Consider the following 21,973-nt stretch of genomic DNA (forward strand, 5'->3'; position numbering starts at 1 on the left):
AATTAAAGTAACTTTAGTCCAAGCCATTTAAGGAGTGCTTGGGCTATTTATTTAAAGGATTAAAGAGATATTAAGAGATAAGTTTGAAGTCACATGGGGGATGAAATGCACATGGGGGCCAGAGGGACATCGAGAGAAGCCAATTAAAGTTCAACTCCAGTCTGCAAATTAAGGCGCCGCTCGGCTCCAGCTCCGCTCTTCATTAGTTTTAGGTGTTCAATGATTAATACTAATTAGCCCCTGTCGTGGTGACACGACAATGTGGTATATCATGTAAATTTAATACATGTTTCAGCTAGAGAGATAAAAAATAAAATAATAATTAAATATTATGGGGATATTGCTAAAGAATAGAGATCAAAATTTGTAATGCTAATTAAAAATAGAATAATAAGGCCCCAAGATTATTCTGAAAGTGACGAGGGCATTTGAGGAAAACAAATTAATAATAAAAAATATTTTGGTGGTAACAAGGGGACGGAAGTGAAAAATAAAACTGAGGAGAGCTCATGTTATGTAGCCAATAGAGGTGCTTTTCCTTTTATGATATTGGCGACCATAATTATACAACACACATAAGTATGAACGGTTTTTTTTCCATTTTCTCCAATAATAATTATTAGTTCACTTTCCATTCAAAAAGAAATCAACAAGTGGTTGAGGAAGTACGCAATTCATCTTCGTTATTATCGTCGTGATTAGAATCGGTAGGAATTTTTTACTCTCGGGTTTGCCAATTAAAGGACAGAGAACAACAAGGCTTCCTACAAAAATGATTCGAGGTGTAACTTTTTTTGTTTTAAGCCGATTGATCGTTCTTTCGTCAAACAACTTCAGTATCTTTTTTTCCTCTTTTCTTGTCCTTGAAGTAGACACTTGTTCACTTTTCACAGCTTCACTGAAGTCCATTCGAGTTCAGATTTTATATCAAGAAATTGCAACAGTTCAAATTCAATCGATAACACTTGTTTGTCTTTTCCTCTCGAAATTGAATAAAATAATCAAATTTGCAACAAAAGCAGGATAAGTTTGTTTTTTGTTTAGAAAAAGTCAATCAGTTCATTTTCAGATAGTGTTTTCACAGAACAGGATTTGATAAATATTTTTTTTTTAAGTTCTTCAACCGTCGCACTAAATGTCCAATAAAGAGGGTCTTCTTTTGTTTGATTATTCACTGCGGCAGGGAGAATTCATTGTAATTTAAGAAGTTCAACAAACCAGTAACCATGATTTTATGTTATACGAGTCACAAACCACCACAAAAACCAACCACTTTTATAATTTGAAACGTTAATTCAAAAGCACTTTTCGAAGAAACTACAGGTCTGGACAGATACCGGGCCGCTCTTCTCCTTTTTCTTCATCGTTCACCAACTTTCAAGCAGCTCTTCATTTGCAAAGGGTGCTCCAATTTTTTTTCTCTCTAATACACGTCAATTGAACAGCTCAATTAATTAGGAGTGAAGTTTGCGAGAAAGATGTGGAAAATGTCTTTAGGCCAGCCCATTCTTTTATAGAAAACAAGTCCCAAAGTACAACAAGACAATTCTAACAATCTAAGTCAGCTGGTTCAACTTTAAGCCCCACAATCTAATCGTTCAATAATCAACAGACAAAAGAAAATAAAGTTGGAACGCACTTGAAATTTTTCATAAGTTACGTCCGCTTTTTGTAAGGGGAAAATAATTATAATGTCCTTGGAAAAATAAAGTTAAAATCAAAGGCACTTTCAATAACAGCTTATAAGAAAAATAATATTCGATTAAAAAATAAGTGAGTTAACAAATTAGTCAAAAACGCAAGAAACCCAGCCAAATTGAGACTGTTTATAGGCGGCCATTTTGCTTTTTTTTTCAAAATACACGAGCTATTTGAGTAACAATGGACAAGCATTATTAGGTGTGTGTGTGTGTCTGTGTGTGTATGTGTTTTTATGCAAAAAGGATCTCAGGATAATGGCAGAAAATTGGCTGATGCTCTTTCCTCAGTTCCTCGGAGGGCCGCCTCGGCCGCGTCCTCGACCCCCACCTTCACCTCGTTCCTAGAAATTATTAATAATATTTCATTATTGACGCAATGATTCCCAGGGAAAAATTTAATTCCTACTTTTGGCGGCGGCTGTTGTTGGTGCTGCTGCTGATTCTTGCGGAGGTCCTCCTCCTCCTGCCGCTTCTCGTAGTGGGAAAAGTCGTCGAATATGGAGGTGGAGTGTCGGTACTGGTGCATGATCTTGAGCACCTGGCGTCCCTTCTCAAAGGGCACTTCCTGCGTGTCGCGCGAGTTGGTCACCGGCTTGCCTTCGTTGTTCTCGAGCCTTATGTGGCGCAGCTGCACGTTGGGAACGTCCTTGACGTAGACCCAGCGCACGCGAAACTGGCCCTTCCACTTGTCCTGAGACCACACACTAGAGCTTGCGTGATAGTCCACTGGTGACGTCATTACGGCCATGCCGCAGAAGTGGCCTGAGCCATTCACAGAGAAAAACAAAAGCACGCAGCCCTTGGCCGCCTCCCGCTCCCGAAACGCCGCATCCAGTCGTTTGTTTCCGTGCTCCGTGCTGCACCAAATCTCATACTTTATCGACCTGTGGATGAAAATAATTATAATAATGGTGACAAATGAGATCTTTTGATGCTCTTGCCTGTGTATATCATCCTCGGAGTACGACTTGATGACAAAAAACCTGGCACCCTTAGCTGAAAGGTCATAGTCCGGGGGATTGTAATTGTTCTTCTCCCTCAGTTCATCTAGAATGGGGTGTGATGGTGCAGGAACGGTAGGGGTCAATGGGGAAGGAATCTGACTTTGCATTTGGGGTAATGGTGGTGGCGGTTGAGCCATAGAACCTGCAAGAAAATACAAATTTGGTTTCACTTCTATTAATAATACAATTATTTACTTCAGAACTTGGATAAAAAGGTTTTTTTAGTTGTACCTTCGCCTTAAAGCCACAACCTCAAAATCAAAAATTGTGGTAGTTATGGTAAGGATTTTATTTTGCATCACTTTTCAATGAGTCAAAGTTTGAAAAGCTTTTCCCTCTTAAATAATGTGTGCAAATGTATTAATATCCACTCAAAATTGAATTGCATTATTTAATAACTCACAGAAATCTGGTTGCGGAGGGTGCATGGCGTGATGAATAACAGGTGGAGCAACGGTCATGCCAGGGGCCACGGCGGGGTACTGCTGCTGCTGCGGAGGTCCAAGTTGTGGCGCCCGTCCTCGCATTGCCACAGGAGTGGTTGCCCAGGTGGCTCGAGGTTGCGCTGACGGAGGAGCCACTGGTTTCAGGGCAGCGCCTCCATTTTTTGCTTCCCAAGTGCCGATGTCCATGTTGTGCTTGGTCTGCAGCATCGGTGGTGGCAAAAGCCCGCCAGCCTTCTTCTTCACCTGCGGCGTCGGCTTAGCAGGTGTGCTTGCAACGGAAGCCCACGTCAGCTTCTTGGCAGAACCACCCTGAAAAATATTTTGATTTTCCTAAAAAACAGGTCACACACTTGTGAATTTCTTTACTAAAAGTAGAATTATTTATTGTTTTTATTCTTAAAAAAATAGCTTTGTTTTAATTTTACCTTAATTGTATCTTTACCTTAAAGCCACAATCTTGGAGGTAAAAATTGTGGTAGTTATGGCAAGAATTTTAATTTTGCATCGCTTTTCAAAGAGTCAAAGTTTGGAAGCTTTGCCCTTTTAACAAAAAATGTGCTAATTTGTTACGAAAATTCACAAAAATTGATTTAGCATTGAAATAATTTTTATTTGAATTAATTTTCATGACTTCAATCAGCTTCAATAGAGACACTTAAAATGGGGATTACAATAAAGTCTTCAAAACTAAACTAATCCTCTCAAATTATAATGATGAGAAAAATTACCTGAAGGGGTTGTCCGTCTTTGAGGTCCTTGTCCTTATCCTTGTCTGCAAGGCCCAAACCTTGCATGCTTTGCTCGACAGCTTTTACTCTGTCATCACCTGGCTGCTGAGCTTGCTGCTGGGGAATGTAGCCACCTCCTGATGCCTCGGTAGCGGCACGATAGTAATCCTCGTAGTGTTGCTTACGTCCTAAACCACCCCCTCCTGCTCCGCCACCCCATGTTGAGTAATCAGTCGCCCCACTGCCCGGAAAGTAATTAAAAGTCCCCGCTGAAACAATAACAAGAGGAAATATTCTTTCAATACAAACATGATGTTACTCTGAATGATATAATCTGTGATAATGTGCTTATACTATTAATTTCTGTTAATAAGACGACTATTTATCGATAGAAAAATTGTATATCTGTGACCGTCTTTGACTTATATTCTAGCCCCTCATTTCAAATAAGTGAATATTTTTGGATATTTTTCTTAATCAAATTAACAAGTTCAAGCTTCATAGTATTACCATAAAAAAGAGGCTAGTTAAATTTAAGAAAAATATAACAAAACTAATGTTACCAGGAGTGAGATAAGATAATAAATAACTTTAGTGATTGGAGTTGTACACGATTGCACACGTTTTAGGAAATAAGCTGTAATAAAACTTAAGTCGCACAACTTTGATCGAACAGAATATTAATAACTTTCAAGACTCTTGCAACTAAAATGGCAAACTAAAATTAACAGATACATCAACAGAAAAATGTCGAGTATGACAGATTTTACCTGCTGGTTGGTTGAAGGTGCCGAATCCTCCAGTGCCGAACATGCCCTCCATGTTGTACGACTCGTGGGCGGCGGCCGCAGCGGCCATTTGTCCGCCGTAGCCGCCGAGGAAGGTCATCGGGTCGCCGCCGTTGGACCAGGTGCCATCGTTGACCCCAAATGCCTGGTACGGAAAGGACGTTGTGCCGTAGTAGTTGGAAAGGTACGGATCCGAGGTGCCCATAGACGTCGAAATCGGCGTGTTGTAGCCTTGCTGCTGCAAAAAACAAGACGAAGGTTAAGGTCAGGGTTGGTGCTCGTATGTTTTGTACCGGGTGATGCTGCTGGGTGCGCCATGTCTCGAAATCCTCGTGCTCGTTCACGTGGTCCTTAGGGCCGTTCGTCGCTGCGAATCAATCAGGAAAACAATCAATCGGCCTGTCAGCGAAAACAACGCCCCCGCCGGCTGACCGCGAGGTCATCCGACAGGCACTTTCTTGGGTCACGAAGGACCCGGATACCAACCTTGGCTGCCTTGGCCTTTCATCCGCTGAATGGACATTCGCCGGGTGCCCTGGAAGTGTTGGTCGGGGCCTCGAGAAAAAAAGAAGGCGGAGACACTGCTTCTGTCTGCACACTTTGGAGCACTCGGAAAATTCGCACCGCGATTCGAACGGGCCGCGCGCGCCTCTCCGCTCAACCGCTAGCCGACAAACTCGTCTCTAGTCCGCGAGCCTCGTCCTCGGCCTTGAGCACTGCACTGCACCGTCGGCCAGGCGATCTGCTTGCCGAACAACACCGTGAAAACAGGAAAGGATTCGCCGACTTCGTAGCACCAATATCAATGATGATAATGGCTGGCTACTACAAAGTACTACGCGAGTCGCGCTTGCGCACAACTACCCCAATAAGAACTACCCTAAATGGACTGAAGAATGTTTTGGGCTTTCATTCAAAATGGGATTCAAATCAAAATTTTCTTGCTGATTTTAAGCATTTTAAATAACAATAAATTTTTTACAATCTCCAGTATATTGTGAAAAACTTTTTGTCAAAAGAACGAATGAACTTGATCTCAAAAGTGGCCCATCCCCCTAAACTTCCGCTTCCTCCTCCATTCTCCATTGAGTCTTGAATAGCTGACGTCTCGCAGAGTGCCAGGAGGCCGCAAACTTTTTACAAATTTCACGATGGTTGCCCAGAAGAAACAGGTAAAATTCCGCAAATGTTTAAAATTTATCATTTCCATCAGGCTCCTGATTTATATTTCAAAAGTTTTAAACTCTTTTGTCTTAAAAACGCGATCGGCTGCTCCGACTTTCCACTCCATGCCTGTTTTAACCCACGTGGTAGAAGCCAGAATAAAATCCTAATTTTATCATTTTATGTTTACAGAAAAAGGCTCTTGAGAGCATCAACTCTCGCCTTGCGCTGGTCATGAAGTCGGGCAAATGTGTTCTCGGCTACAAACAAACCCTGAGGACGCTGCGACAGGGCAAGGCCAAGCTGGTCATCATTGCCAACAATACACCACCTCTGAGGTGAGGCTGAGAAGTAGGCTCTCAATTTTGAAGCCTATGGAGTAGCCTCAGAGTTCTGAAAGAAGTGATTTTGGTTTTTCAAAATCACGTTATATATTGAAAATCCCAAATTAAATACATATTGAATTGATTCTCAACGTCATAATTTCTTATTTTTACAAATTATTTAAACAATATTTGGGATTTTCCCGAGCACTGAGAAGTAGACCACATGAAACCTGGTCTATGGATTACAAACATTAAACAATTTACCTCATAAATAAGGTGGTTCAAATAAGAATTTCATACTCAAGTAGGTATGAATATTTATTGGGCCTTTTATTGTTTGTGCGCAGTGTATAATTTAAATAGGAACATTGTGCAGAACTAGAAATTAATTAAAGAATTTTTTGTTTTAAGGAAATCTGAAATTGAGTACTACGCTATGCTCGCAAAGACCGGTGTCCACCACTACACAGGCAACAACAATGAGCTCGGTACTGCTTGCGGAAAGTACTTCAGAGTGTGCACACTCTCCATCACTGACCCTGGTGACTCTGAAATCATCAGATCAATGCCTGCGTCTGAGGGTGGACAGCAATAGATGTACCTCAAATAAATATAAAATTTATAAAAAAATGAAAAAAATTTCAATAACTTGTCAACTAAAGCACCTACTTTTTCTTAAAAATTAATTAAATTAAAATTCTCAACCTCTTGCCAGAAGATATATTTAAATTTTGTTGACTGGCCTAATGATTTCGTTCAGCCACTTTATTTGTGGTGATATGGATGTGATTTGCTAATATTTATCTTCAGACAAAATTATTATAGGAAACTTAATGTTATTTTGAAAAAAAAAATTCTTGCATATTTTCTTACTACGTCTCCTTGGAACAGATTTCTATAAACTAATGCCAATGTGGAGAGAATATGTTGCAGTAATAATCAGCTTGTAAGATGCACATAATTAGGAATTTATTTTAATGATTTGGATACAACTGGAATTACATTCTATCACTTATTGCTCTTCACCTTCAATTTCTGTGGCTGAGGGTCCTCGGTTTCATACTCGTATTCAACAGATACCTTTCTCTTGGAACTCTTGCTTGTGGAAGGACCAGCCATGTCCTAAAATTCCGTGAATAGAATTTAAAATTTTTTTCATTTCAAGTAACATACCTCCATGTCAGAAACTTCGCTCTCCTCGGGACCTTCATCAGTAAACTCCCGTTCCTCGTCAGACTAAATTAATAATGGTTTTTTTGATGAACCGTAAACAAATATCCTAGGAAAAGATTACCTCCATATCTTCATCACTCTCTGCCTCGACAAATTCAGAGTCCTCCAAGGCAGCCCTGGTATCTTCCTCAAGTTGCTAATAAAAGATGAGTTGATTAACTCAGGTAGAGGTTAAAAGTTACTTAAAACAAACCTCTTCCCTCTCTTCATTGTTATATTCCTCTTCCCTCTCAGCATCACTCTCATCTTGAACCTCCTCACTCGCCAAAGCCTTATCGAAAGCAACTTGAGGGAAGTTGTAGATATCTCCATACTAATCAAATTAGTTAGCAAAAATTCTGTCATTTAACACACTTTCCTACCACTCCCTTCTTTAGTCTCTCCACAAGTTGCTTCTCAATGGCAGTGTCAATTCTTGCTGCAATTAGAGCTTTTTCTTCCCTTCTGGTCTCTCGTCGCTCAATTTTCCTCTGTAGAGGAACTAACTTCTTCCTTCAATAAAATTAAGCATAAAGTTTTACTACATTCATTAACTTCATAGTATAAAAGACCATACTTTCTCCTTAAAGTGAGCTTTCTCATCCGAATGAGATACTGGGTTATTTTTAGCATCCTCTGTTTGCACTTCTGCTTGATATAATTTGGCCAGTATAGGAGGTTTTCATTAATCTGTTGAAGAGCTTTTTCAAAATTTCTTGACAGCTTTACTTTTTCCCAAGCCTTTCCAGGGAACGCCGTTCTGAAAAAAAATAGTGCCTTAATATCAGTTGACTTCAATTTAATCAGTTTGCTTTAATTACCTTTCAGCAGTTCTCATGTACAGGTAAATGATACCTTTCTCTTCCCTGATTGTAGCATACTGGCTGTTGGCCAGAGGACACGAGTACCGTCCACATAGTCCTGTCAGGTTATATTCGTGTCTGCAAAACTTTTGCGTCTTGGTACTGTAAAAAATCAAACCATTGTGTTTAGAAAATTTATGTACATATATAATTTACATAGAGAAATTATAAAATTATTACCTGACTTTAAAGGAGCAAAATGATTTGTTGATTATACTCCATACAACCTGGGGAAAAATAATTCACATAAATAAATTAATCCAAATCTAAGTTTTTCTGCTATCAAAAAACTGAATCTAAACCCTCTTTAAAAGTGTTAATTTGTGACTTCCAAAACCTTTTTAACCAACGTACATCATCATTGTTCTGCATTTTGTAGGTCTAGATGGTCTAAGTTTCAAAATTTTAAAGGAAGATTGACGAAATTCGACAAAACAACGAGGTGCTCAAAAATTGATGAAAACACGTGTTAGTATTTTGATTGATGGCCGAGCTTTTGATAGCATTTCCTAGATGGCGCACCTGCTCTTTCCTACAACCCCGCCTCTTTATAGTCTTTATCTTAACGTTGATCTTAACTTTGCTGCTCTTGTTGACATTTTTGCTGATAGCAGAGTGAGATTCCCGGATTATTTAATAAATTTGATTGAAAATATTCGAAAAAAAGCTTTTGGTTGTTGACTGATTTTAATTTAATTACGGTGCAATGGCTGCTGTATTGAAAAAGCGAGCCTTGGCCGAATACAGCCACGTTATTGTGAAGGTAAGAGCACAAAGTCCATAACCATCACAATTTCCATTGAAAAGTGTCTCACATTTCTTTTATTTAAATTTCAGGACGAGCCTGGTTCAAAGCCACTAAAGCGTCTGCGGCTCTTGAAACGCTCTCAGAGTGGCTGCTCCAGTGCATCCATTGCTGGTTACGCAAACCTTCTTGACAAGTGCCGTGCCAGCAACGACACAAACTATGCCATGTCCCTGTTGCTTCGAATTTCAGACGCTCTGGGAGACCAAGATGATAATACTGTCCATCAGCAGGAAGATCTCAATGATACACAAAGACGTCTTGCTGATCATTTTTCAAGCGAGAAGGAGTCCGCCTTGCGAGCCAAAATTCTCAATCTGATGGGTACAATTGGTTGCCTACCTGGACAGGATGCGCAGGGTGTCATGGACGACATTGTTAGTCTCTTGAAGCAAGAAGAATCACATAAAGTAATCACTCAAGGTCTAGATGCTCTTTTGAAACTTGGTTCCATGCTCCCGTCTAATTCAGTTGGACACCAACGCCTTGTGGCTCTTGCGAAGCAGGTTCGTTCAATTTTCAATTCAACTGAAATTCAAGTTGCTCCAATACAATGTAATTTTATTAATTTTTTATTTCAGTATTTGTGTGATACAAGTCACACTGTTAAGTGCAAATGCTTAGAGATCATAGGAATTTTGCTCCCTATTGAAGGAACTTCTTTTAAAGACTCTTCACTTGCAATGTTGAAACTTATTGCCACCTACACTAATTACCAAGAGCCTAGAGTTCGAAGTGCTGCTTTTAATGCCATGGTATGCAGGCTTTATTTTAAACTCATAAACAATTTTACTTTAATATTCTCGCAGATAATTTTGCACGAAAGAGGCCTGAAACTGGATCCTAGTCTTTACGAAGAGGTCTGCAATGCGTTGAAAGACGATTATGAAATAGTTCGTAAAAACGCCATGAACCTTATTTGGATACTCGCTTCAACATATCCAGACACGTAATATTAAAAATTTTATGGCTAGAGAATAACTTGATGTGCTCAATTTATACTCTGCAGTATTGTTGCTCTGCCTGGCACAAGTGACCAGGAGATCAGACTGGCTGACGATGCTTTTGGCAAACTCAGCAGCTGCATCAATGACCTTTCCATGAATGTTCGAGTCCAGGCTGCAATCTTGCTAGGAAAATTTGGAGGAAATCTTGTCAAGCCAAAGTTCCTGCAGCAAACTCTGGACAAGAAACTTATGTCAAATATGAGAGTAAGTTTATTATTTTCTGCTAAATCTTAATTTACAAAATAAACATTATTTGTAGAAAAAGAGATCTGCTCATGAGAGACATTGGGAGTCAGTGACTTCTGGCGAGTGGGCCTCTGGCAAAAAGTGGGCTGATGATGCTCCAAGAGAAATGTTGGATGCAGAAACAGTCAGCTTGATCACAATTGGTGCATGTGGGGCTTTTGTGCATGGTCTTGAAGATGAATTCATGGGTAAAGATACAATTTATTACAAATTGTATATAAGAATGGATGAGTTTCAGAGGTGAGGAGTGCATCGGTTGATTCCCTGTGTGCGATTTCCATGACCGACTACAACTTTGCCACAATGGCATTGGAATTTTTAGTCGATATGTTTAATGACGAAATTGAGGAAGTGCGTCTAAAGGCTATTGACAGTCTTACCAGGATCAGTAGTTTCATTGTTCTCAGGGAGGACCAGCTGGAAACAATACTTGGAGCCCTTGAGGTAATTTTTATTTGTTTGTTAATGCAAAATTTATTAAACATTTCTCTCATGACAAATTGAAACTGGGCTTCTCTCATTATAGGATTTCTCTATTGATGTTCGAGAAGGCTTGCACAAAATGCTGGCTGCTTGTAAGTTGTCGACTAAGGGTTGCCTTCAAATGTGTGTTGAAAGTTTGCTGGAAAACCTTAAGAAATACCCAGAGGTATTTTTTTTCTTTTAATAGAGTTGTGAGAGTTTTCTAAATTTTTAAATTGATACAGGACAAAAGGTCTACTTGGCAATGTTTGCAAAAATTAGGCACATCACACCCATACCTTACTTTGCCACTTGTACCAGCTTTACTAGGGATTCACCCCTTCCTTGATTTACCTGAGCCTGACGTTGAAGACCCAGCTTGTAAATAACAAATAACTAAAAAAAATTGTATTTTTTTTTATGCTTGAACTCCAGATGTGTGCATGCTTATCCTGGTCTTCAATGCTGCCATGAAGTGTCCAAACATGCTTCAGCTGTTTGAAGAGCACACCCTTCGACACTACAGCTACTTGCGAGACACCATGCCTAACCTGGTACCCCATCTGAAGCTGCAAGTCGGTGCCAGCAATGGCAGACACTGTAATCAGGAGCTTACCGCTGCTGTTACGCACACAGCAAATTTCATGGAAGCACTTTTGGAAAGGCTAGAATGTGCACATAACACCAAAATCAGAGCCGAGTTGTTGCAGACTGCACAAAAGACCTTGGCTCGGCTAGCTAACATGGACGAAGGGTTAAGCGGGGCTTCTCACTTCATGTCAATGCTAATTCAAGCCCATCAGCTTCTTAATAAGGCAATTCTTACCATATTTTATAGCAGTTCGAAACATAACTTAAAACGTTCTTCAGCTCCTTGCAAGTAAATTATGGACACATCCTTCTGCTCTGGCCTCTGAAGAGGGAAAAATTATAAAAACACAAATCGCTGAATTGCTGCAGATCTGCTTGAGGTAAAAATATACTTTTTTATTGTGAGGTTTAAATTTTTATTTTTTACTTATAGGTTACAGCATGTTTTTGTTGGCCACAACGATGCCACAATGAGTGCTGTCAGGCAGATAAAATTGAGGGCTCTGGCACTCCAGCTTGTTTTTACTGTTCGAGGCTCCAATGCTTCAGCTTTAGCTCAATGTGAACATTTTTTAGCCGAAGTCGAAGATGTTCAATAGTAAGATATCAGAAACATTAATAACACATTTAAAAAACAGATTTGATAGTTTCATGGGTGAAAAAATGCTGCCAATGGACCCTTTTACTTCAGCCGTGCTCCGTGACTTGGCAGTTCTGGAAGATGCAAAGCCTGGAGCAGTTGCCAGGATCCTCCTTCCTCTGACCTCGATGCCAACTGGACCCCTTCCAAGGCCTGATATAACAGTATGCAGAAATTTCTTGAGATATTTCATAATCAATTTTGAATTCTTAGTTGCAAATGTGCTCGGCATTGATTTTGGAGCCCAAAGGAGAAGCTGACACTGCCCTGACATTTACTGCGGGACTTGTTTTGGGAGTGTCCCTAGATGCGGAACTGTACAACTTGGCTAACATGTCAGCTCTTAGGGTCAAGGTCAAGTATCCTGACCAGACCACACAACTTCTGATGCCCTGCAAATCGGATCTAAGGGTCAGTGATGTTGTAAAGAACCCTGAGCAAAATAACAATGATGGGCCCGGAAAGAACTTCAGGCTTAGAACTACTGTGCTACTTTCACATGGAGTGTGGACTGAAGGATGTCCGGTATTTTAAATTCAATAAAAAAATTTAACCGCATAAATTTATATTTTGTTAATTAACTCAGGTTGATTTGTCTCTTGTGCTGGACCTTTCTGCACCAGAGGCAAGTATGGGCCGACGAGGAGATGACTCATTATGCACACTCGAACTTTGTAAGCCTGTCACCATCAGCATTTCACCCAAGCAAGTCAAAAAGGGGTTTTAATCAACAACTCTTGAGTGTTTTGTAATTATATATACATTTTTTGTGAATTTATATGGTAATAAATAAAATTAAATACATCATAATTAATTCATTACTATGTATATATGATTTATAGAAATATAACTTTTAAAATTAGGATAAAATTATATTTTATGATGTATATGTACATAATTTGATATAATGTAATTATCCTAATTTAAAAGTTATATTTTTTATTGCATCATATATGTTTTTAATTTTTATGGAGTAGAAATTATTGCACTATGCAGCACTGTGGTCAAATCATCATTATTCCGTGAGTGCATAAAAAAAAAATAAAATGCACATAGATTCAAGATAACATTGTTCCATCCAGGCAATAGTCAGTCGCACAAATCGCTATGTGGAGAGTGGAATGGTCGAAGGTAAAAGCAGGCTGCCTGGTTCCACATGTAAACAAATTCTATGCCAACCTAACAAAACTCTTCACAAGCCAAATTTGATAAGAATTTTTTGAAGAAAGAATTATTATTTAAAATAATTTTAATATACTGAATAAAAATGCTTTGATTTTTTTTTAATGGAAATTTACAATCATTTATCTTAATTAATTTTACCTTGTTTGTTTATATTCAGTTGGTAATGGTTGGATTCAGCTGTTGCTCCCCACCCAAATGAGAATAATAATCCCTGTAAAGAAACAAAAAATTTTTGATATATTTTCGCTTTGCAGATCGTTGGGAAATAATCTATTTTTGCCAAATTCGTCTTTCATTTGCGTCCATCGGCGTGTTTCAACACAAAGCAGCCGCTGATCGGACGCCTTGAAGCTTGAACCGTCCACGAGCGACGCAGCGACCTCGGCCACGAAACAGTCGGCTGCAGTTTGGCAGCCGTTCGTCCGTCCAAAGAGTAATTAGCAATTAAAAAAAAAATTGATTGAACATTGAACTTGTATACAGATGCTTGAGAAGGACAGCTGCGTGCGTTCGACACTTGAAACTCTTCCCAACCAACGACGTCCACACCCTCGTCTAGAATGAAGGGCGCCAAAGCGGTCGAGGTGACCGCCGAGGATGAAGACGAGACGCAAATGAGCCTTGCACCCTACCTGCAGACCTATCTGGCCAACGGAGGTCGCGGCTCAGACGGTTCCCAGCGTCGTCTGTCCAGCTGCTTGCCTTCCCTCTTTGAAAGAGCCTCAGACACCTGGTGGGACCCTCGCTTTGACTCTGAGGTCCTCGAAGGTCAATTTTGGCGCAGCTCATTCCCTCAGATCCGCGAGCGGTTCCAACTAGGGCTCAGCTACCTCTGCGTTGGCTCTCTCCTCTGGACATGTTACTTTGCCTTCACCCAGACACCCCATTGGCTCGTCATCCTCCCTGTTTTGGTGACTGTCATTGTCATGCTGATTGGCGCCCTCATCATCTCTCGCAGCCAACATTTCCAAGGACACTACCAACTGGTAGCCGCTGTCGTCATCCTGTCCTCCTGCCTGTTGTCCCTTCTCTTCATCATCCCCGAGACTGGTGAATTTGCCGTCGACCTCACCCCCGTGGGCCTCTTCTCCCTCTGCATGGAACTATTGCTGATTCTGTACACCGTTGTTCCGCTACGACTGCACGCCTGTGTGCTCATTGGTGTCATCTACTCGGTGGCCTTTGAGGTCCTCACCTTTTACTTCACTCACCCTGAACCAGCCGAGGTTGTCGTCCGGTTTGTCCTACACCTTTGCATCCACATCATCGGCATCCACATACTCGTAATGACCACTGTGCGAATGAGGGGCACATTCGTGAAAGTGGGGCAGTCGCTTTTGGTTCGACAGCAACTGGAAAACGAGAAGCAGCTGAAGGAAAAAATGATTTTGTCCTTGATGCCGTCCAAGGTGGCCGAGTGGCTGCTGAAGGAAGGTCACAGCGAAGAGGACGAGGCGGCCACTGTTGATGACGAAAATGGCTCCATCTTGCGAAAAGTATCCACTCCTAGATCATCCAACCCTGGTGATATACGGTCTCTCTTCCGGCCGTTCAACATGCACTGCATGGACAACGTGTCAATTTTGTTTGCAGACATTGTCGGCTTTACTCGGATGAGCTCCAACAAAACGGCCGAGCAGCTAGTCAGTCTTTTGAATGACCTTTTTGAGCGATTCGACGACCTTTGCGCTAGGCATGGCTGCGAAAAAATCTCCACCCTGGGTGACTGTTACTATTGTGTCTCCGGTTGTCCACTCCCTCGGCCAGACCATGCTATCTGCTGCGTCGAAATGGGCCTATCCATGATCGTGGCCATCCAGGCCTTCGATAGGGAGCGCAACGAAGACGTCAACATGCGCGTTGGTGTCCACACGGGCACTGTCCTCTGTGGCATTGTGGGCACCAGACGGTTCAAATTTGACGTCTGGTCCAATGATGTCACCCTGGCTAACCGGATGGAGTCTACTGGACAGCCGGGTAAGGTGCATATCTCGGAGGCCACATCCAAGTACCTCAACGACATGTACATCTTGAAGGAAGCCGAAACTGTTCAGGGTAAAATACAATAAATAGTAATATTTTCTTTAATAAAATAATTTTTTAGCATAAAATTTTGTTAAAAATGTGCACAGTATGAACAAGAAATTTTTTATTGAAATTTCATAATTTTGTTTTAAATTTTATTATGACTATTATTATTATTTTAATTTATAAATCTGCTTAAAATGGTAATAGAATTAAGAATTTTTTCACTGAATTATCAACTTTTTCAAAGTTTCTTAGTAATGTTAATTAATTAATTAATAATGTTAATTGTTTTGACATTTGGTCGTTAGAAAAACTGGCTTTTATGCTCTTGCGTGACATCATGATAAAACATTATTTTCACATAAACACTTTTGTGAACTGCTGTATATAATAATAAATCTTATCACGGTGTTTATTTAACAACAAGCTGCTGTCACTGTCAATTTGTACAACTTCTTTTATCATGAAAAGTTCAATAAACAATTAGCATTTTTTTTAATATCTGAAAATGACATTAAAATTTAAATCACTGTAGTACAATGTTTATTTAAAAGATTGATTTTTTTATTTTCAATCTTTTGTTCCAGATATGAAAACCTATTTCATAGTCAGCAGAAAGGCTGACTTGTCACCAAAGCGAGCAGGAATCTCACCCGCACCTCCCAATCGTTCCACCCTCAAAGCAACATCCCTACCCAGTATATTAGACTCTGAACAAGAGATGGACGAAGAACCTCTTGAAGAAATAAAAGCTCTCACCCCTCAGTCTCTACCTGAAGAAGGCCAGGAAGAAACGTCGTTTTGGAAATGTGTGTATTTTTTTTATTTCATACATAAAAATGGTGTTTCTGAAATGCATTTTTACAGGGCCAATTAAATCAAAATCCCAAGAAAAGCTGAGCGATGCCAAAAGTCCGATTGCAGTTTCTCCTTCAAAAATTGTAGGGTTTTTTACTTTAACTTTGCCGTAAATCTGTTTAATTATATAATTATTTGAAAAATTTAGAAGCGAAGTGAAAATGAAGTGAATGCAAGTCCTGTCCGGCAGCTCAAGGTCCCCACTACAGATGACCAAATAAGCACAAGCCCTTCCATTAACAGCAGGAAAGATTCTGGCATCAGAAGTACAAGCAGACGCAGTAGCATCCAGCAACAGGTGAAAAAAAATCAGCTTTTGGTGTTACTTTTCCCAATTTTAATTTATTTTTACCCTTTTCCTGAATAGTTAGTTTGCTTTTGTAGCCGCTTTTCGGTAGTGCTAAATGTGTCATTAAATTTCCTAGATTTACATGATGAATGGTTTGGCTCAGAATGACATGATGGGACACCGCGTCAGTGGGTACTACACTTCCAGTCAGGATTCCGTAGCTGACCCAGATGGTAGCTGTTCTTTTAAAATTTTAAAATTATTTACATATTAAAAAAGCTTCTTTAGGAAAGTACAAAATTGAGGACGCTGAATTCCAGTGGAACAAGATTAGGAAACTGTCTGATCTGCAGATGATCCGGTGTGTCCAGGAGCACTCGATCGACCCGAACGACGCTTGTTATTTCTCAAAAAAGCCTCTTAACAAGCTCAGCTTGTTCTTCAGAGACGCTCCCATGGAAAGCGACTACCGAACCCTTGCTCACTGCGCCGACACATCGAAAATCACCGCGCCTAACACTCTTGCCTCTGCCAGGCTCAATACATACCTGGACCTAATTGTGGCTCTGCTTGTGTTTATTTTTATCGCTATTGGCCTCTGTGCCCTCTTCGGACTGAGACACACCGCCTTTGTTGTGACCCTTGCCCTGGGCGCTGTGATTTGCATCTCAGTGGGGATGTGGGGCGCCTTCAGGCTGATTTGCCCAAAGCGACCAGCTCTCTGTTGGTACCCTTGGCACATATTTGGCGCTCTTGTGCTGAGCCTTCCAGCTATCGCAGTGCTCGCCAACTTTCACTGCAACTCTCTTTACTCGGCGCACATTGTTCAGCCCTACTGTCTGCTAATGCTCGTCGGCCTGGTCCATTTCTGCAACTTCACACAGCTTAACTGTTGGATGAAAAGTTTGCTGGCAGCAGCCCTGGGCGCCTTTTTCATCACACTCGTAGCACACAGCCCAAGCTGCAACCTCCAGAATAATTTTAATTCGACAACTTATAATTCCACCGAGGACGAATCAGGCGAGCAAGTTCTAGGCTCAGCAGAGCTGCTCTTCAGAAAGGAAGTCTACGTTGACGTTTTCCTGCTTCTGTTACTTATCGTCCTGCTAAACAGAGAATTTGAAATCAGCTTCCGATTGAGTTTTCACGGCAACGCCTTGGCCGCCGCCGACAAGGCCCGAGTGCAGGCCACCAAGAACCAAGTGGACTGGCTGCTCCACAACATCATTCCCCGGCACGTTGCGGAGCAACTCAAGAGCAAAGCGATGTACTCGGAAAACCACCACCAGGTGGGCATCCTCTTTGCGTCCATTGTCAACTTCAACGAGATGTATGACGAGTCCTACCTAGGCGGTCGTGAGTATCTGCGAGTCTTGAACGAGCTCATCAGCGACTTTGACGAGCTTTTGCACAAACTTGAGTTTAAGAATGTTGAGAAAATTAAAACCATTGGCAGCACATACATGGCCGCCTCTGGTTTGAACCCAAAACTGAGAACAGCCAACGGCCACCCTCACCAGCACCTCTTTGACCTGATCGAGTTTGCCAGAGCCATGCAAAAAGTGGTGGCTGATTTTAACAAGGATCTTTTGGAGTTCAAGCTCATTCTCCGGATAGGCTACAACCATGGTGATGTGACCGCCGGGGTCATTGGCACCACCAAGCTTTACTATGACATCTGGGGCGACGCTGTCAATATTGCAAGTCGGATGGACTCTACTGGTGTCAGGGAACGTGTCCAGGTGGGCGAATCTTGTCTGTCGGAGCTCAACGAGAGGTACCAATTTGAGCCGAGGGGCTCCATCTACGTCAAGGGCAAGGACAACATGCGTGTGTTCCTGCTAAAGGGCGAGCAGGACGCCGCCAGCTGACTGCCGAAGCATTCCCTTATGTAGTGTTAAATAGGCTCATTTTGTATATATTATGTGCGCGAGCGAAATCTCAAAAAAGTCCCATTCAGTCGTTATTGTTTCTTTTTTATTTTGATCACAGCGTATTAACAGTTTTAATTTGCTAATTCATAAAATCACACATGAGCGTAGTTATTAATTAATCAATTAAAACACTCCGACGGGATTATGGTTCCTCAAAATGTGTGACAATATTTGAAAGAGATGTATTAAGTTGATTTTCACAGTGCCATTGTTGTTGTCAAGAACTTGTGATCTTTCAAGGCCTTTTTTATTCGCGGCCTGTCTTATTATATAATAAATTAAAAATAAATTGACGAACATGCATAGCTAAATATATTATGTTAAGTGTCTGACGGAAATATTATTTTAAATGCCTGTGAAAACGTTTTAAACTCGCCTTAGTATTTTGAATACAAATTTTAATTTCTCTTTTTAGTTGCAGATGATTTTTAAAATATCTTCATTTGAGATTTCCAAAAGTTGTGTTGAAATTAGCGCAGATCTATGACGATAAATGATTGCTATTATTTAGCTTTTACATTCCTCTTTTCTCATGGTTAAATTTTACTCCTAACCAGTAAGACTTCCTGTTTCTTCCTCTTGTCTTCTTGCCAGCTGGTCCAGCTGTTATGAGCATGATTGATACAGAAAATCAATGTTTAATTATTGGTACTTTGTGATTCTAAAATTAAGAAAACTGCTATATTATGACAGAAAAAATTGCTGCAGCTTTATGAAAAAAAAATGATAAATTATTCCACAATTACCTGAAATGTTGACTAAATATATTATGTACTTGTGATTGGATTTGATGGATAAAAGTGTTTGTTGCCTTATTATATTCTACATAATACAATATTAAATATTAATTATACTTAGAGCAGCCACCAATTTTTCACGGTGTGCGTGAGCTTTTATTTGCAGCTGCCGTTCTAATTTACTTTATATTGTATTGAGTATTGAAGAGGAAAACACAGTGATTTGAAACACACGAGTTTGCATATTGTACTGAAAACCTAATTGTTGGTTGGCTTAAATTTTTATGAAGGACGTGAAAAATAAAATGAATACCAATTCTTGAGAGAATAAGTAATATTTTTTTAAATCATGTATTCCTTTTAATTATCTCATTAAATGTTTGCATACAATTTAATTAACTCAAAATTTATCTTCAGCAAAATTTGAATCGAAGATTAGAAGAAGTTCTTTAAAAGTCTTAACTTTTAAAAATCATGCAAGGAATTCTCGCACCCCCAGGGAACTGAAAAATATTTTATTTTAAGATAATAATTTTATATATTATTAAATTTCATAAATTTCCTTCCATTTTTATTTTGCAGATTACATTGACATTAATAATAATAGGCCCCTAAATTATTTCATCTAAAATAATTAACCAAATCGCAACCATCCAGTAACACAAATTTATGCATAATGCATAATTTAATATAAATGTTTGAATCGGACATTATAACACCGTCACACAATGTTATTCTCAATATATTTTGGCGCCGCACAAAATCCCTCTAGTGGCCGAAAGTGGAGACACGAAAAAAAATGTGAGTAAATTATTGCGTGGAGTTGTGTTATTATTTCTCGGACAAAACAAATTTCACAAGTTGCGTTAGCTTGTTTCTTTCCTGGTCTCTCCCCCATTCCGCAAATTAGAGCAACATCGGGACGGTCTGCTAACAATGCTTCAGGTAGTGCAGTAAACAAGCCAAACACGTAACAACCGACATCAGACCTCTTGAAGCGACAATGAAGGACATCTGAATCTGCGGTTGCTGCGGCCCTCCGAGAAGAAACTGGGTTATTTTTTGTAGATTTTCTTCAATCTCAAGGATGACTCCGGACCAAGAAATGAAAGGCTGCTGTCCTGAACTCGGCACTGACGACGGGTCATTGCCTTCTAACACCATTCAAGCGGAGGAGCCGCAGCCCAACGATTCGGTTTCAAAGGAACGAAGAGGACAATCGCCACGCAGTTTTGCAAGCAAGGTATTATGATGGAAAATGAGGTACAATTATAACTAGGTTTTTATCATAGTAAAATTTACCATAACAATTATTTTTCCCGCTTGTCGTAGTCGTATTTCTATTGAATAATTTAAAAAAAATATTAATTTATGATCATGACCTTGAAAATTGTAAACCTCGGGTTAGTATTTTTATTTTTTTTCCTTTTGCATTATTTTTAATTTTTACTCTAATTATATTTTAATTATTTTGGAATTTCCACAAGCTTTGTTTCTTACTGAAAACGTTATTCTAGATTTGACCTAAATTTTTCTAGAAATTAACTTTGACCTACTTTTTAAGGCGGCCAAACTCCAAGTATGCCTTCAACTTGTGGTGCACATGAGCAACTGTACGACCAGAGACTGCAGACTGTCCGGCTGCGGCAGGCTGAAGATGGTGGCACAACATTCGTTGGTCTGCAAAACGAAGGGCTGCCTCATATGCGAGCAGTTCGAGAAGCTGAACATCACCCACACACGGTTCTGCAAAACGGAAGGTTGCCCTGTGCCTTCTTGCAAGATATCCAAGCTGAGACTTCAGCAGCAAGTTTTGGCCGCCCGCAAGAAACTACAGGAACGGAACAACGGAAACCCACCTACGACGACGCACAAATCCAAAGCGCCTGAGAAACTTCAAAAAACATGCCACAGCCTCCGGTATCAATTGCTAACAATGCAAACCAGAGCTAAAAAGAATGAAAAACAGCGTTAATCGAACTGGAAGCTGAAGAAAAATTTCAATATGAAATTTTTGATGGAACATATAAGACGAATTAAAAAAAAAAAAATGTTAAAAGAACTATTAAATTATTTAAAAGAGGGGATTAGCAAATTAATTTTTAACTTTTTAATGTTGATTTGATTTATATTGTCACTTTAGTGGCTTACTACAAAGACTAGTGAGCTATGCTGTGCTTTGAACGTTTTATTATCAATAATTTTCTGCTTTCTAATCAGTAACCCTACACTTATTAATGACTTCATGAAAGCTTGGCGTACATTTTTAATTCTGTCCATTTATCTTAAGCATCCATTTTTAACATACATACATGTGTATATTAAACTGTGTGAAAATTTATCAATGCATTGAATATTTTGTTAGAGCTTTAGAAATTAAATTTCAATTAAATCATTTTCTAAGAATTTATCAATTTTTTAAAATTTCAATTTGTTTGGGCTGTTCCAAAATAACTTTGCCGTATTATTGGTATTGTCTTTGAAGAAAATAAATTTATCCCAAGACTTGCAGCTTTAATCCACAAGCTGTAATATTTGATAATTTAAATGGTGACATTAAAGGTCTAAATCTTGTCAAAATCAATGCAGCTTGTGAATAATTGCTACAGTTTTAAATTTAAATTTAGATATTAGAAAGATTAAAACTTATAAAAAAACTACTTCACAAACTCGCCAATGGAGCAGAGGTATTTTTGAACCAATTTAAAGTTAAAATAACCTTTATATAATAATTTGTATTATTCTTTAACAGGTTTCAGCAGACATTTAAAAGATGAAAATTAAAAATTTTATGTATTTTTCAGTGCAAAAGCATTTTTTTGATTCAATAAAATTATTTCACCAGCGAAACATTTGTTTTTGGATTGATGTATTTTACAAATATTGCAATATCAAAATATTCTATAACAAAATTTAATAAATCATTAATAAACGTTAAAATTTGCAAGTTTCAAAATGTA

At 39.5% G+C, this 21,973-nt stretch overlaps 6 protein-coding genes across 8 annotated transcripts; 4 read left to right on the plus strand and 2 right to left on the minus strand.

Annotated features, from left to right (window-relative positions):
• Positions 1-507: 507 nt before the first annotated feature.
• On the minus strand, positions 508-5,501 carry LOC132203625 (YTH domain-containing family protein 1). 2 transcript variants are annotated; one of them, XM_059631527.1, is made up of 8 exons: positions 5,153-5,501; positions 4,960-5,033; positions 4,649-4,901; positions 3,879-4,147; positions 3,108-3,459; positions 2,642-2,846; positions 2,107-2,584; positions 508-2,041 (listed from the first exon to the last, which is right to left on the minus strand). In XM_059631527.1, exons 1-8 carry the CDS (start codon positions 5,187-5,189, stop codon positions 1,985-1,987), a joined length of 1,725 nt encoding a protein of 574 aa, XP_059487510.1. In that variant the 5' UTR covers positions 5,190-5,501; the 3' UTR covers positions 508-1,984. The 2 variants fall into 2 exon arrangements, with proteins under 2 accessions (XP_059487510.1, XP_059487509.1); XM_059631526.1 differs by having other exon boundaries at positions 4,649-4,904.
• Positions 5,502-5,682: 181 nt separating this feature from the next.
• On the plus strand, positions 5,683-6,776 carry LOC132203631 (large ribosomal subunit protein eL30). The gene is made up of 3 exons (XM_059631532.1): positions 5,683-5,838; positions 6,023-6,168; positions 6,568-6,776. Exons 1-3 carry the CDS (start codon positions 5,818-5,820, stop codon positions 6,749-6,751), a joined length of 351 nt encoding a protein of 116 aa, XP_059487515.1. The 5' UTR covers positions 5,683-5,817; the 3' UTR covers positions 6,752-6,776.
• Positions 6,777-7,106: 330 nt separating this feature from the next.
• On the minus strand, positions 7,107-8,730 carry LOC132203260 (protein MAK16 homolog). Its single transcript, XM_059630908.1, has 9 exons — positions 8,586-8,730; positions 8,412-8,458; positions 8,190-8,333; positions 7,946-8,128; positions 7,752-7,881; positions 7,583-7,702; positions 7,451-7,525; positions 7,330-7,392; positions 7,107-7,278 (listed from the first exon to the last, which is right to left on the minus strand). Exons 1-9 carry the CDS (start codon positions 8,601-8,603, stop codon positions 7,165-7,167), a joined length of 894 nt encoding a protein of 297 aa, XP_059486891.1. The 5' UTR covers positions 8,604-8,730; the 3' UTR covers positions 7,107-7,164.
• A 53-nt stretch (positions 8,731-8,783) lies between these two features.
• On the plus strand, positions 8,784-12,796 carry LOC132203034 (integrator complex subunit 4). The gene is made up of 15 exons (XM_059630459.1): positions 8,784-8,994; positions 9,069-9,542; positions 9,618-9,791; positions 9,846-9,985; positions 10,046-10,247; positions 10,303-10,477; positions 10,528-10,733; positions 10,816-10,938; positions 10,997-11,132; positions 11,187-11,566; positions 11,622-11,722; positions 11,776-11,940; positions 11,990-12,146; positions 12,196-12,507; positions 12,569-12,796. The coding sequence occupies exons 1-15, from the start codon at positions 8,938-8,940 to the stop codon at positions 12,707-12,709; spliced, it is 2,943 nt and encodes a 980-aa protein (XP_059486442.1). The 5' UTR covers positions 8,784-8,937; the 3' UTR covers positions 12,710-12,796.
• Positions 12,797-13,346: 550 nt separating this feature from the next.
• LOC132203033 (adenylate cyclase type 9) lies at positions 13,347-19,338 on the plus strand. 2 transcript variants are annotated; one of them, XM_059630457.1, is made up of 7 exons: positions 13,347-13,600; positions 13,651-15,222; positions 15,783-16,004; positions 16,063-16,136; positions 16,202-16,351; positions 16,479-16,575; positions 16,622-19,338. In XM_059630457.1, the coding sequence occupies exons 2-7, from the start codon at positions 13,728-13,730 to the stop codon at positions 18,211-18,213; spliced, it is 3,630 nt and encodes a 1,209-aa protein (XP_059486440.1). In that variant the 5' UTR covers positions 13,347-13,600; positions 13,651-13,727; the 3' UTR covers positions 18,214-19,338. The 2 variants fall into 2 exon arrangements, with proteins under 2 accessions (XP_059486440.1, XP_059486441.1); XM_059630458.1 differs by having other exon boundaries at positions 16,631-19,338.
• A 466-nt stretch (positions 19,339-19,804) lies between these two features.
• On the plus strand, positions 19,805-21,863 carry LOC132203035 (histone lysine acetyltransferase CREBBP-like). Its single transcript, XM_059630460.1, has 2 exons — positions 19,805-20,256; positions 20,578-21,863. The coding sequence occupies exons 1-2, from the start codon at positions 20,101-20,103 to the stop codon at positions 20,986-20,988; spliced, it is 567 nt and encodes a 188-aa protein (XP_059486443.1). The 5' UTR covers positions 19,805-20,100; the 3' UTR covers positions 20,989-21,863.
• The last annotated feature ends 110 nt before the right edge of the window (positions 21,864-21,973 follow it).

Source organism: Neocloeon triangulifer, unplaced genomic scaffold, assembly GCF_031216515.1.
Source record: "Neocloeon triangulifer isolate White Clay Creek 2 clone unplaced genomic scaffold, ASM3121651v1 ptg000017l, whole genome shotgun sequence".
In the NCBI taxonomy this organism is placed as follows: Eukaryota; Metazoa; Arthropoda; class Insecta; order Ephemeroptera; family Baetidae; genus Neocloeon; species Neocloeon triangulifer.

What these genes read in the sequence shown, in the direction of transcription:
- LOC132203625 (XM_059631526.1), bottom strand. Translation starts at nt 5,189, where the DNA reads ATGTCCATTCAGCGGATGAAAGGCCAAGGCAGCCAAG. An exon ending in AAGACGGACAACCCCTTCAG is followed by an intron (nt 3,460 to 3,878) that starts GTAATTTTTCTC and finishes AATATTTTTCAG; the next exon opens with GGTGGTTCTGCCAAGAAGCT. An exon ending in TCCGAGGATGATATACACAG is followed by an intron (nt 2,585 to 2,641) that starts GCAAGAGCATCA and finishes TTTCATCCACAG; the next exon opens with GTCGATAAAGTATGAGATTT.
- LOC132203260 (XM_059630908.1), bottom strand. An exon ending in TTTTGCTCCTTTAAAGTCAG is followed by an intron (nt 8,334 to 8,411) that starts GTAATAATTTTA and finishes GATTTTTTACAG; the next exon opens with TACCAAGACGCAAAAGTTTT. An exon ending in AGAGACTAAAGAAGGGAGTG is followed by an intron (nt 7,703 to 7,751) that starts GTAGGAAAGTGT and finishes TAATTTGATTAG; the next exon opens with TATGGAGATATCTACAACTT.
- LOC132203033 (XM_059630457.1), top strand. Translation starts at nt 13,728, where the DNA reads ATGAAGGGCGCCAAAGCGGTCGAGGTGACCGCCGAGGATGAAGACGAG. An exon ending in GGAAGCCGAAACTGTTCAGG is followed by an intron (nt 15,223 to 15,782) that starts GTAAAATACAAT and finishes CTTTTGTTCCAG; the next exon opens with ATATGAAAACCTATTTCATA. An exon ending in TTCCGTAGCTGACCCAGATG is followed by an intron (nt 16,576 to 16,621) that starts GTAGCTGTTCTT and finishes ATATTAAAAAAG; the next exon opens with CTTCTTTAGGAAAGTACAAA.
- LOC132203631 (XM_059631532.1), top strand. Translation starts at nt 5,818, where the DNA reads ATGGTTGCCCAGAAGAAACAG. An exon ending in TGGTTGCCCAGAAGAAACAG is followed by an intron (nt 5,839 to 6,022) that starts GTAAAATTCCGC and finishes TTATGTTTACAG; the next exon opens with AAAAAGGCTCTTGAGAGCAT. An exon ending in AACAATACACCACCTCTGAG is followed by an intron (nt 6,169 to 6,567) that starts GTGAGGCTGAGA and finishes TTTTGTTTTAAG; the next exon opens with GAAATCTGAAATTGAGTACT.
- LOC132203035 (XM_059630460.1), top strand. Translation starts at nt 20,101, where the DNA reads ATGACTCCGGACCAAGAAATGAAAGGCTGCTGTCCTGAACTCGGCACT. An exon ending in CACGCAGTTTTGCAAGCAAG is followed by an intron (nt 20,257 to 20,577) that starts GTATTATGATGG and finishes CTACTTTTTAAG; the next exon opens with GCGGCCAAACTCCAAGTATG.
- LOC132203034 (XM_059630459.1), top strand. Translation starts at nt 8,938, where the DNA reads ATGGCTGCTGTATTGAAAAAGCGAGCCTTGGCCGAATACAGCCACGTT. An exon ending in AACTTATGTCAAATATGAGA is followed by an intron (nt 10,248 to 10,302) that starts GTAAGTTTATTA and finishes CATTATTTGTAG; the next exon opens with AAAAAGAGATCTGCTCATGA. An exon ending in CCCATCAGCTTCTTAATAAG is followed by an intron (nt 11,567 to 11,621) that starts GCAATTCTTACC and finishes AACGTTCTTCAG; the next exon opens with CTCCTTGCAAGTAAATTATG.